The 14,314-nt window shown below is 38.7% G+C and overlaps 1 protein-coding gene across 1 annotated transcript in view; it reads left to right on the top strand.

Moving 5' to 3' along the window:
• The window catches only part of CELF2 (CUGBP Elav-like family member 2), a 446,151-nt gene extending 441,582 nt beyond the window's left edge, over window positions 1-4,569 (top strand). The window contains exons 12-13 of the mRNA XM_042780234.1: window positions 908-1,051; window positions 4,442-4,569. Of these exons, the coding sequence (XP_042636168.1) occupies window positions 908-1,051; window positions 4,442-4,569 (272 nt within the window). The remainder of the gene's footprint in view (window positions 1-907; window positions 1,052-4,441) is intronic.
• Window positions 4,570-14,314: the final 9,745 nt, after the last annotated feature.

The raw sequence follows: 14,314 nt of genomic DNA, 5'->3' as shown, positions 1-14,314 counted from the left end.
CTAGCTCCCTTTGACCTGGGAAGCGTTCTGGCCTGTTCTGTGCTGGCAGATGATTTCCCTCCTTCCGGTGTATTGGATTCCCTTTCTTTTCCCTTTTTGCTGCTTTTAGCCTTGTAACGGGGGGATAGTTGGGAGAGTGAAATGGAGAGGAGCTCAGGCAAGCTTACCTTTCAGCTAAGATTTTCTCTACTCTGCCCTTGTTTCTTTTATTTTCTGGAAAGCAGTGGGTAAGAGTGGAGAGCTTGGTTTACTTTATTCCTTGACAGACTTCTACAACCAATGCATTCATTTCCAAGGCAAATTCCCAGTGGTATAATTCCTATCACACTTGTGAGACTCCAGCTACCTTTTTTTTCCCCTGCCTTGACTCATTGCCAGTCATTTCTAATAAAGATGATTATTAGACTGTGAGTTAAGAGATTTGGCAAATCAAAACTGGCTGGATAATTAGGTAGATTGAGAAACCCAAGCAGCATTACTGCTCTATCCTTTATTCTAAATTACTGCAGTTTGTTTGGAAAGCACAGAACACCCTCTCCTACCAAGCTAGTGTATACATCCTACAGAATACGGCCATCCATTTGCCTGGAATCTTCTCCCCGCGTTCCACCCCCCGTGTGCTAATGTGCAGTGAGCAAATATGACCCAGAAGATCATCAGTGAAAAGGAAGCCACTTTTAACCATCAGTGTCTCTTTGGAAAACAGAAAAATCTGAAAGATAATTGTTTTCTAAAAGTCATACCAGCACTTGACATCTTATCTGTTTGTTTTGTTTTTCTGTTTCAGTATGAGTGAAAGACCAATGCTTAGCCTATCTGTTGTTACCGCATTCCTAAAAAGTTTTCAGAACTAAGACATAAGGGATGCTTTACTCTGACTTCTCTCTCTCTCTCTCTCTCTTTCTAGGTCCAGAAGGGGCAAACCTCTTTATTTACCACCTTCCGCAGGAGTTTGGAGACCAGGACATTCTGCAGATGTTCATGCCTTTTGGAAATGTTATCTCTGCTAAAGTCTTCATTGACAAACAGACCAATCTGAGCAAGTGCTTTGGTATGCAAAATAAACCAAGTCAGAATATTGTAGTAGGTTCCCAAAAGGCACATATTTTAGAAGTCAGGATAGGGCCTGTCTTGTGTGGTGTGGTGGTGGTTCCTGATTTCCTGGATGCATGTAAGCAGATTTGGGCAAAGTTGTTTCATCAAAAAAGGAAGGAGAGGGGAGTTCTAAAAAGGAAGGACCTGGAAAATTAAATGAAATGCCCCATGTATTAGGTAATGTTCTCTGTTAAACATTAGGTAATGCACTATCAAAGTGTCTTATGAATATCTAATCATCTTTCATATAGAGCAACAGCAATTTCTTTATGCCACAGATTGAGCCACAAACTTGATCAGTTGGAAATACACAGTTAACAGACTATACTTTAGACTCTCCTGATACAGAATCTTACTGCAGATGCTTTGCAGCTAAAATCTTACCCTTGCAGGTTTAATGTGATGGTCCAGCATTTTGACACACATACACATGCTCTCGCACAAATACACACACAGTAAAACCTGCAAAAAAGCTGGGACCTGTGTGAGGCAAAAAAAATTGTCAGAGAAGGAAAATTCAAACTATTTTCCACTAAAACAAGAGACAGAAAAGTGGTAAGACTGCACCCTGCCAAAGGTGGAAGATTTGCAAGACCCAGAAAAACAAGGCAGTCCCGTCAAGTTCTGGCTCTCACAGGTTTCCCTGTACATTCACATTAGGGATGTGGTTCCTTCTGCCAGCCAAATTGCACTCCACGTGCACAGGGGTGAGTGAATGATGTATGTCGTTGTTAAGTTAAACGCTGCATCATGTTGAGATTCAAGGGCCAGAATTTGGGATTGTAAGATTGGCAGGGCTACATGAACGGACAGAGCACAGGAGTGGATATGTGTGCAGATAATATCAGAAAACTACACAGCCCTGCCTCCCAGTGCACAAGGTACCACGCCACTCTCCCTGTAGCAGCCAGGGCTCTGCATCCCATGACCTCTTTCGCTCCCTGCAATTAAAGAAAGTTCATGTTTTACATCAGGAGAACGACATTCATCAAATCTGTTCTTTGGTTTATTTTGGAGACCCTTTGGCTCCCAAATTATTTGAGAGAGCAGAATTTTCAGAGTATAAAGTACTCTCTTGGTCCATCTTGAGACAGAACATTTGTTTTCATTGTTCCAGCATTTTAATAATTCACGTGGGTAGTAGGTAGCAACAGTAGCAGAAAACAAAGTAAATAGAATAGATACAGGCTACAGAAAAAGCAAATAAAATTATATAGTGTAAAGAAAAGCATCAAAGAGAAGGGGTAGTTCTCAAATAGCCAAAAACTAGTTATGGATAACCAGTCCAAAGAGAATGTTTTGGCTTTGAAAGCCCCATTATTGTAATGTCTTTCAAGTTTCTATGCTATCATCCAAGAAGGTCTAAAACTTCCATTGTGAAGGGAAGTTAGTATGTCAACCATTTAAAGTCACTGTTTTAACCCTAGTGGGAAGACTGTCAGCCTGAACCCATTATAATGTTGTTGCTGCTGTGGCAACTATATAAACCCCCTCGTGAGAGAATGAAATAGAAATTAAATAGTTACATAGGGTGCATGTGTGAGAGTTGACAGTGAGCTTTCCTTTGGGAGGCTTCACTGCATAAGGTTTCCAGCCAGATTTTTCTATTTCTCATGGATAAATGATGCCTTGGGTTTATTTGAAGATTGGAAGAGATTATGCACCATGGTTTGATTTTGAGAAAATATTTACTGCCTTGAAAAGAGTATCAGCCCACAGACTACTAACCCAATGTGTTTGTGATAATACAAGTTAGCCAACTGTATTTAGCATTATGACTTTTCATTAAAAGCCTTACCATCTCATACCCAAGTTTCTTGGTGAGCCAACCTAATTTCCTGGGGCTCCAGGTTTGCTAGTTAAGGTGGTATCCCATTCTTGCATTCCTACGTGTTGGCTACATTGCATTGTCCATCCCACCCTTGATCCATTTCCATTCTCTAATTATCTCATTATTTCTGCCTAAAGATCTAGAGGGACAGGAGAAAGTAAACTCAGAGCCACAGCCTTGGATTTGGGAGTGCATTTATTGGGAATTACAGTTAATGGAAATTGAAACCACTGTTTTGCAAAACAGCTTGCCTATGAGAAGCTTTTCTGCCTTATACCATATACCCATTTTTATCAGCTGGAGAGAGAACTCTGCTGAAAGTATATTTACTTCTTTTCTTCCTCCTCTGCTTCATAAAGGAATTTTCTCTTTAAGCTTTTAACTTTAACAGTAGAAAGATGGAGAAGCTCAGTATAGAACTTTGTGAACAGCTCATGTTAAGAACTAAAATTAAGTGAGTCTAATAGCTTCCTTCCAACACCAAAACTAAGTGGGAACTGTACAACCTCAATGCTTTGGCATCAGCATTTCCCTAAAGCTTTGCTTGTACTGCCCCTCCACCCAGTGGAGAATAAACTCTGTGATGAGAACTCCCTTGTCCAGGTCTTTGCAGAGCCATTGATTTGATACCTTAGATCTTTTTCAAACTCATGCCCCACCTACTTTTGTGTGTGTGTGTGTGTGTGTGTGTGTGTGATGGTTATTGGTACAGAGAAAGATGCTGGAACTCTGGTTAGGATGGTTGCTATCGCTCTGAGCTCTTTACAGTTTTTTACTCCAAGAGCTCTTGGGGCCAAGGTAGCAATTTCCATTTTGTTAACTTCACTGGTGCTTTAAAAATAGAAAGTAAGATAAGGAAAAAAGCCTGGAATTTCTCTGTGTTCTTCTCGGTGATAACCCTAAAATGTTAAAAATCAAGAATAATTTATTCTACAGTTGATTTACTAACTGACCCTGAGCAGGTGTGAGCTTAGTGTGTGAATATATGTGGAAAAGCAGAATGAAAGCCCATAGAGGTCTAAGGCAGTATGTGCTATTGCAAGCCTCTGGGGGCCCTTCCAGCCCCAGAATATTTATACCACTGCTTAGACCAGTGATGCTTTCCTGTATATGCCTGGGGCTCCTTCTGGAAAAATTCTAAGAGACTTTAGATAAAATTGGCTTTGACAGAAATCAGTAAATAAAACTAAATTTACTCAATAACTAAGTATGAGATTTTGGCCTAGTGGGGAGTTGTTCTGTTCTACATATAACAAATTAGCAACCCAGCTAGCTTTTTCACTGATTTCCAGTGGACATTTCCAGGTTTGCCCATAAAATGTGCCCTGTGTGTTTGCGGTAGGCAGATAATAAACTTGGTAGAGTTGACTTGAGACTATGAGGTGGCCACATCTTACTTACCAGGTACAGTTATGCTGTGCCAGTTATCCCACAGGGCCCTGGTCTCCCTTTTCTAACCCTCCGCTTCCTCTCCATCTTTATTCCTGCCCTCCTCTTCCCATTTGTGTTTTCCAGGTTTTGTTAGCTATGACAATCCTGTCTCTGCACAAGCTGCTATCCAGGCTATGAACGGCTTTCAGATTGGCATGAAACGCTTGAAGGTCCAGCTGAAGCGCTCCAAAAACGACAGCAAACCTTACTGATCGTAACCCCAGAGGCTCCCTGCTCTTATTTTAGCTTTCTTAGGGTAAGTCCCACGAGCCAGCCTGTTCTCAACAGGGAAGGCAGAGGAGGACCACATTGCCAACTTTTACCAAGAGAGACGGTTATTTTTACAATAAGGCCTCCATCCCCCCACCCATTCCTCCCACCCCGTTCGCCATAATTAAAACTTGGGCTACCTTGTTTTTATTCAAGTAAATTCCTCCTCCAGGTGTGCCACTGTATTCTCCTCTGTTTTGAGATTTGAATCTCCTTTTACATTTTTTTCTTTTTGTATTTGTTTGAGTTTTTGTTTTTGCTTTTCTTAAAGAAAAATACACATACACAAATAAATGACATCTTGAGGATTTAAAAGGCAAACAGATGCTACTGTACAATTTTAACTCTGAAACCACTGGTGCCCTGAGCTCACTGCCTGGAGAGTCCACCCCTCCTTGTCTGGACTGCCCACACCCTGAGGGGGGCACCAGCTGTTTAGAGGTTAACGTGGTGGCCTAGGATGAGAGAAAAGCCAGGAGAAGCACTTACTCAAAAACAACAATACGTCTTTCCACTACATTGGTTTGTTTTAATAAGTAGGATTTTATTTTAGGGTTCAAAGAAACATGACATTTATTGGTCAGATTATTACACTGGTTGTCTATTTTGTTGTTGTTTTATTTTAGTTTTTAGAAAGGGTTAATGTAAAAAAAAAGATTTAGAGATCTGTTTCTTAAAGCTACAGGGTTTAAAAATAAAATAAAAATGAGTGAAAATACTTGATGTTTCTTGAAAGATAAATTTAATAATAAATAATACATAAATAAAAAAGAAAGCCACAGGCCTGTAAATTTTATTTGTAAAAAAAGCATTTCTATTTTTATACAAAATTTTTACTGCCTCAGAAATAATGGAAGTTATTTATTGCCTATTGTTAACTTATTGGATACCTAAAGAGCAGTTCTCTGTGCTAGCTAGATCCTTTTGAAGTAGTCTCTAGAGGAATTGTTCTAGGAATGGGCTTTTTTTCACCGTTGAACCCTAGACCTAAAGTTCATGCTTTATCCTCTTGTTGTTTGTATCTGTCTGATTATTTTGTTCGTAACTTCCATTATCTAGTTTAAAGTTCAGTCGTCTGACTTTCCCCATATGTTACATTCGTTGAAACCGGATCCTTTCCCCTGTCCCTTTGCCAGTCCCTCACCCCAAAACACCCTGAATCCATCCCCTCTCACTCTCTCTGGATGGATTCTCTTGGGGTTTCATTGTGCTGTGGATAAAGATTGTAAGAAATGCAAATTACGTGAATGGCTCGTAGACTCCCTAATGACCTAAGATTTGCATTAGTTTTCCTTCTGCACCCCTTAAAAGTGATTTTGTTGCTGCTGCATAGATTCTGTGTAACTTTTTACTCTTCCTTGTTTTTTCCCTAGACATCTTCATGCCCGTTAGTTCATCGTTTGCCTAGCATGTCCCTGTGGCGTCTCAAAAAAAGTTTCATCGTCCCGTCATTGTTTCTGATGTCTTTCTGACCTCACATCATATTTGGTTCTCCTACTGACCTTTGATCTAGTTTGACCTTTGAAATTTGCATGTGACCTCATCTAGCTATGAATTCTGGGAAGTCAATGTGAAAAACATTGCTGCATTCATGCAAGACTGAAATTTATTATTAGACAATAATTATAGAAAAAAACCTGTGGCAAAAATGTTTCGTTTTTCTTTTTTTTTTTTTTCCTTTTTTTTTTTTCTTTTCATAAAACAGACTTGAAAGTATTATACAGGGATTGGCATTCTTCCCGGTCACTGGTAACAATAGCAATATGTGTCCAGGGACACAGAATGTTGGTTTCTAACAGACTACTTCCAAAAACAGTTTGAGAAAAAAACTGTCTGATTTTAAGTCTCTAGAGGTCTGTAATAGTTTTTACATTTTTCAGGCAGTGTAAAGTTTTTTGATAAGGCCATTTTAGGTGGCTCACTTTCTCATTAAGATATATATATAGAACCACTTTTTGTAGATTAGTATAAGAAAATATTTACCCTGTTTTGGGGCAAATGCTACCTATTTGTGTCACCTTTTGCTGAACTGACTCACAGTTAGACAATCCATGGTTTAATGCACATGAAATTACTATATTTTATACTGTTTCAGTGTACAGGAGAAAGGTTACTGTAAACTGTGTTACGTTGGTGCTTCTGTGAATTAAGTTGTGGTTTCATCATGAGTCTTACGGTCTTAATGTTCTTTGTTGATAAGACAAGTTTAGAATTGGTTTACTTAAAACAAAAAAAAAAAAAGAATTTCAAAAAAAAGTTGTTTGCTTAAAAAAAAAAAAAAATTTCATGTGAGGGGAAAAAATAAAAAACCTATTCCAGAATAAGTTTTGTGTTGGCTTGTGAAGCATTGATGTCATTTTTTTTTAATTATTATTATTATTATTATTATTATTGTGGACTATTTAGATGTGTTTGTGTTCAGCAAAATGTGATCTGTTTTTTTTTCTTTTAAAGAAAAAAAAAGTGAAAATATATAGTGCCAAATTCCAAAGGTACTTCCTTCCTAGAGCTTCAGTGTGTTTCTTGTGAGAAGTAATTTGATAACATGGGTATTTTATTATGTGTTTTGTATAAATCCCTAATATTTAAAAAACAAAAAACAAAAAAAAAAAGAGGTTAAAAAGTTTGTTAACTTGCTATCCTGTGGTCTTGTTGCCTGAAATTGTTATTGTTTGTTATTTCTCTATGATGTTTTTTGTAAGACATTGTATAAGTGCCCATGTCTCACTTTTTTAACCACTCTGCACATCAATGCTGTGAAGGCAACCTCACAATGTATTTTCTTCATAATATATGGAAACCTCTAAGGTGAGAAAGTTTTGAACTTTTAACCCTTTCTACCCAGAGCTATCTGGAATGTTGATAACTTTTTATACTGTCACCATTTTGGTTTGTTTATATCTTTTCCTCCTCTTTGTTTTACTACTTTTTTTTTTTTTGGTCCTAATATTTAGTTGAGATCCAAATGAAAAAACTCCACAGGACAAATCTGAAGGGGAAAAAGAATACTTTAACACACTCCAATTTTTTTCCCTACCCCATTTTTCATTTTTTTTCTTCTAATGTTTGTTTGATTATTTGGGGTCTTTTTTTCTTTTTTTCCCCCCCACCCCTTAATGTGCTGCTGGCATTCCTTCTTCAGTTTTAAGTAAAAACTGTTTATTGGATAAGCCCTGTAAGGGGAATGGTAGGTAGATCAGCACCTATATAATCCTTAAAAATTCTTTTGAGATCAGGTTTAGTAGTATGTCCTAGTTTAGAATATTTTCATGTACCTTGCAGTGAAACTACTTTGTGGTGGGGTGGGGTTTTACTTTTCTTTCATACTCCTAAATAATATTTCTAATCAGCCATTGTGCTGGGAACTCCCTGACCCCAGTGGATCTTTCTGAATAAGCAAGGTATCTGGAAGTAGAAGCTATCTGGAAGTAGAAGCCAGTACTCTTTTCCTTGCCTTTTTGTTCATATTTTGGATGGAATACACTTGAAGGGTACTGACCATCTAAGTAAAATTGAGTTCTTCATCACAGTTATTGAACAAAAATACCTAGCACCAGGTCCTGCTGCCGCTTTTTAAAGTGCCATATAACATTGACCTTTACATGAGTAAGATACCTTGTGGTCTTGACAAACCCTGCTGTCATACCTACAAACCCAACACAAACTCCCGCCTTCCTCAGAGCAGGCCATTGGAAGCTTCTTTGTCTCAAACACAGTTCAGAAATGGATGGTTTCCTTTCCTTTTCCACCTCACCACCTTGTTTAGTTTACTGTGTGTGGATGTGATAGCCCTGGAATGGAAAGGACTAGCCTCTAATGATGCAAAAAACAAAAACAAAGAATTACTTCTTACAGCACATGCACTTATAATGAAATGATTTGTATTATCCTCACATGTGTTTACTACTGCTGGGGCCTTCCTTCATCCTTTGAGGGCTATTTTGTACTTCCTGCAGCAATCAGCTTAACAACAGAAGTTAACACATATGTCTCTCTCATATAGATGACATATGGTGGTGTGTAGATACATACATAGAAACACAAGAGAACACCATTTGAATTCCTGTAACTTGCATTCAGAATCTCATTTATCAGTTACATAAATCTGAGGAAAAAAGAAAAAATCCAAATCTCTTCACTAAAGAACTTGCCCTCCCCTGGCCCACTTTTCCTCTTACCCACCTGCATCACCCTCAGAGGAAACTGCTTGTAGTTAATAGGAGGCTATGGGGGGGGGCACTTCGAGTTGAGTGTTTCTTACTCTGCAGGTAACCAAGGCAGTACATTTGGGGAGGGGGGGAAGTCTATTCCTTTTTTTGCATGTTCCACTGTCAAAAAGATAACTCTCCCCAGAAACAAGTTGTCCTTTCATTTGCTTTATCTTTTGATATTAAAAGGAAAAAGCTGCAAGGGTGCAAACGGCCTGTGCCAGAAGAAAAAAACAGGGAGATTGCTTTTGTTTTTAGTCAAATGTAGACAATAGTTGTTTTTAAACTAGAGTATTGCGATAAAATGACAGTCCTCAAAGGCGTAACAAGTTCATCTTTCTTTCACCATAGGGGTTATAGTTCTTTGGCTTGTGCTACTCTGGAATCATTTTACTGTTTCTGTTTTTATTAAGTGCTAATTAACAAGAAGAAATAAAATTTTAAAAAAAACCTGTAGTTTCATTACCTTTTTGAATAATGTCATACAAAAAAAACTGTATATTTGTGTTTTTTTTGTGCTGTGAGAATTGTTGTTTGTAGATTAATAATATCATTTTGTTTAGAATTACAAATAGTTTTTAAATATTGTCTGAGAAAAGCCAAAGTTAATGCAACCTAGTGGAAACTGTAAGACCATTTGAGTATTGTTTCTGTTTTATCGATGCATTTGGATTTTGTTGTTTGATGGAATTTGAGCCAAAAAAAAAAAAAACAAACAAAAAAAAAACCGCAGGCTTTCCTATTTCTACAACTGATTGTACTTATGCATTTTGTACCAGTGGAACTTTTTATACTGGAGATTAAAAAAAAAAAAAAAGGAAATTTTTGTGGCTTACTCTAGTGGGCCCCCTGACAATGACTGATTTCAAGTTTGATTTCTGGTTGGTAGAAAGAAAGTTGCTTTTCTTTTGAGAATTAAAAACTTTGGCTTGATTTCTTTTTTCCCTTTGCTTATATCTAGCATTAGAATTTTGTCTTAAAATACAGCGGTAAGTTTCACTTTTTATTCTGTATTGTGCAGTTACACAATAAGGTAATTAGATTTAGAAGTACTCAGTCACTTTAAGTGGATAAATGTATTAGTTAAAACTTTAGGGGTTTGCTTTTTTGCTGTTTAGATCAAAGTTTTTTCTGATTCTTCTGTCCTCATTGTGAACATAACCGTGTAGTTGAAACAGTCAGACTTATTTTTGTAACGTATGTTACTGTGTGATGCGGTTTTTTGCTTCTGTCTCCAATATTAAACCATTTTCCTAATACTTGTTTCTCTCTCTGCGTGTTGTATTGTTGGTAGTCATTCTATGTTGGTAATACATCTACACACCTCACTGTTTCACGTATCTGTTTTTTTTCTATATGTTGTGTAAAAAGATACAGTCGATTCCACCTAAGTGAATATCTGATTTGGGGGGAGGGGAAAGCTGCACAACAGCCCATTTCAACCACTGCTTCCAATATTTACACTCTTTTCTACGGTTTGCTTAAGTAACTGACTACAGGGTTGGATTTGCCAAGACCTTTTATGGTCTTTTAACTACACAAGTTAGTTTAACCTTCCCTTCTCTTATCATGTCTCCATCTTCCTCTTCCTCCCTCCCCTTCTCCTCCTCTCATGGGTATATGTATGCCATTCTTAAGCTCCAAGAACCTGCTGCATAACCTTAAGAAATCTAAGAAGAGAAGCAGCAGATCTGGGGTTTCTTCTAACTACCCACGAGTTCAATGGCATGTTCTTATATAGTCAAACGCTTAGAAACAAATCACATTTAAAAAAAAAAAAAAAAAAAAGTGAACTCTAGAGGGAAGAAAAAAATCAATTTACCTGGTAAATAGAAGATGTGAAAAGGGTTAAACTTAAGTCTGTGTGTTGCCATCGATAAATAGATATGTATAGAAAAGTGACTTAAATTATTTATTTTAAGAGCTAATTGAATCCAAGAGCAGCTTCAATTATTAAAACTAATGGAAGAGGAAAAACATATTTCCCAGTACTCAAATGGAAGCTCTCCTCAATCTGGTGTGGGTGGGGGTTGGGAGGTGAAGTTTCTTATGCTTAAGTCTTTGTAGTATATTATCCATTTCCAGATGAAAACTAACAATGCCATATGCATGCACACAACCCCTCCTGGCTGAACCTATGTTGAAGAAAAAGCCTTGCTCCGCACCATCACCCAAACCCTAGTTATCAAAAAGAGGGAAAAACGACAACTGTTTCTTATACACCCTCTAAAACTTAAGCCACAGGTCCTCTCCTCCTTCTTGTTCTGCCCATCTCTTATGCTCAGGAATCTGATTGCTCTCAAAGTGCTCTTAAAAGATTCCATCAATGTTTGCTCCCTATCTTCTCGCTCCTTCCGGTTTTCAGACACACAAGCTCTGTCTGACTCAGGCCACCTGGCACCTGGCAGCCTTCCTCCGGTTGCCGATGAGATTTTCCCTGTAGGTGCTCAGGCCCTTAGCCCTCTGGTTTCAGCATCCCCTCTGGCCCCAGATTGTATTTTCTAGTCGGCTCAACAACAGAGGGGCCTGGTGAGGTGGAGGAAAGAAAGGAGGCGCGTTCCCCCATAGGCCGAACACTCTGACAGTGACGTCCACCAGCTTCAAACCTGCACAGCTGGAAGCTAACTTCCTGCCAACACTTCTGCTTTAAATCTCATCACAGCCTTCATCAGTTTGCCTCTGTAAACCCACTGCTTACATTAGTGGGAAAAGATGGCAAAGGGTGTGATTTCTTCTTTATTTTTATCTCTAAGTGGGGGTATGAAGGAGGGGAAGGGGGGACAGAGGGGTGATCAATTTGCAAGATGCAAGTGTATGTATGTGTGTATGTATGTATGTATATATATATATATATACACACACACACACACACACATACATACACACACACACATATATCCACTATTTGGCACAAGGCAAAATACTCGTGCTAAGTAAAAGAAGGGGAAGACAGCCAGTTTTTGTTTAAAAAAACAACAAAAACAATAATTCTCCAAAGAAGAGGACAAAAAAGCTAGTTTCCTTAAGCACTTATGACTGTAAAGTTGGTCCCTGCCTAAATTCATGCTTATAGTTTTGATTTTGTAAAACACCATTGCAGTGTTAGCAAGGTGTTCTGTTTGCCTCGCACGGACCACCTAGGGAAATTACAGAACTGTCAACATTTACCTTGCTAATGGAAGCCACGAGTCTGCCCAGCCCACAGCAGTTAACTTGCAGTCCACGGGCTCAGACTCTTAGCTGGCAGGCTAGGATACACAGTAAATATAAATGTACTGTGAATCGTTCCTGATAAGTGAATAAAACATTGTGACCAAACAATCAGCTTATTCACTTATCAGGAATCGACTGTTCTGCTAATTCGCTGTTTTTGTTTTTCATCTCTGTTGTAGTTCACTATTTTTGCTGTGTTCTGTTTTCTCCTCTCATGCTTGGGCAAAATCACCGGGAATATTATCTTCGTGTGACCATGAAACGTTTATATCGAGTGAAAATGATATCTTAACAAAATCTATGCACTTGCTATCAGGAACACAATACTGGATGTGTCTTATATATATTGAACTATATAGTACTCGATTTCTTAAATAAAGCTTAAGAAAGGACTCTGTTGTGTGTAAACTTAATGTGATTATTTTTCAAAGCAGTGTTTCTAAGGGTATTTTTGTTCTTTAAGTCTTAAGTGATACAGGATATTTTTCATTAAAATTATATCACTGGCTTTATGACTCAATATTCAATAAATTGACTTTGGAAACAAAATGGAGTGGGGGGAAGTTATTCTTAGTATATTTTAGCAAAAGACATCTGGAAAACCTTGCCCTTGCTGTTGGCCATGGCAAATCTCTGCCCAGGGCTGAGGCAGTGGTGCTGTGGGAGGCGGTGGAAAGTGCCCAGAGTCTGCCCTAACCTAGAAAGCCCAACTGCATTTCTGAATGTGGTCTCTTTAGGCTCAGAAGAAAGGAGAGAAAAAAGAAAAGCAGATCCAAGAATACTGCTGGTTTCCGTCAGTGCTTTGCCAGAATGATGTGACACTAAAACTGCACACTGCTGGAGAGCAATGGTGGTTCTATTCAAGACTGCAGAATGAGAGAAAGCAAGAGAAAGCATTTGATCATTCAGGATGAGAAGGGTAAAATTTCAAAGTGATGTGTGAGAGAGACAACCGATAACAGTTGCAAAGCTTAAATAGGAGGCCTGCTGCTTGGCCCTTTGAAAGAGTATTTTTGAAATTTTTCTTAAAGGCTCTTAACTTGGAACAGAATGGTGTTTTTGTTAGATATTTTTTGCTTTGGGGTTCTATGTTAGATTTGTTTTTCTTGCCTAATGTTTAATTTCCAAGAGAAGCTCCTAGATTCCTTCGATTTGCAAATCCTTTATAAAACAAATCTTAGCTGTCCCTGGTAATGAGGGACAGAGAGAGCATGGTTAATGAAAACACACAGATAGTCCAAAATTATTCTTCCATTCTCTGCCTCCTACTACCCCAAACCTCCAACTCATAAATCTGTCACTAAAAACCAAAACATAAAAACTGTTAGTAAAAGGAAAGTAACAGATGAAATAGCCAAGGGGCAAGGAGAAGCAGAAAAATCAAAGGGCCTAGATAGTCGGCATTTGTTGGGAGCCAGGCCGTTTTGGAGAACAGGTTCTGTTTTTTAAAAAAAGTTTAACATTTTGAAAACCATTACTGTATATGTTCCACAAACTGGGCTCAGGTTTTGAAGAGCTGGCTGCACATGGAGATGTTCTAGGAAAAGCTTGTCTTACCTATCCAGTCACACTGCTAGAAAGCTTCCCTTTTTAGACGAGCACCCTCAGAGAGGCAGTAATGGGGAGGAGGATTCTAAACCCAGTGGGACAGAAGACTGGAACCAACCTATTCCCCTCTCCGTCTGCATCCGTCTGCAGCCCCAGCGCAATAGTAGAGATTGCTTGCTGGGAGATCTGGCCTCAGAATGACGGCTTGAGGTGGCATTAAGTCAGAAGACTGTCAGGCAGGAATTATGGGGAATCCATACCATCTGTTAACCTAAGCCTTTGCTCGGAAATCTGGGCGTCTCTGCTGGTCAACAAAGCAGCCCAACACCAACTTCTATCTGCCTGTGTCAGGAGGACGTTTCAAAAAGGAAAACAAACTTACACACACACACACACACACATGTACTATGTCTTATGCCACTGGTCGATTAAAGCCCCATGTAAAATCCCGTTTTGAGACGCTGGCTGATCCTTCTTTCATGAAGCTGGTGTGAAAGGTATGGAAAGTGCTTACGAGCTTTCTCTGGGGAGTCACTGCCTCAGTTTGAATGCTAACACTACCAGTAACGATCTGTGTGACCTCTGTGTACCATAATTTCCTCGTTGGTAAATAGGATAAAAAATCCTACCTACCACATGGGGTTGTTAGGAGGCTAACCTAAACTAAGACACACAAAATGCTTAGATCAGGGGCCATCACATTATATTGGCCATCACC

This window comes from Orycteropus afer, unplaced genomic scaffold, assembly GCF_000298275.1.
Source record: "Orycteropus afer afer isolate SDZICR_OR568_19922 unplaced genomic scaffold, OryAfe1.0 scaffold00028, whole genome shotgun sequence".
NCBI classification, from domain to species: Eukaryota; Metazoa; Chordata; class Mammalia; order Tubulidentata; family Orycteropodidae; genus Orycteropus; species Orycteropus afer.
This window is presented reverse-complemented; position numbering and strand designations above follow the sequence as displayed.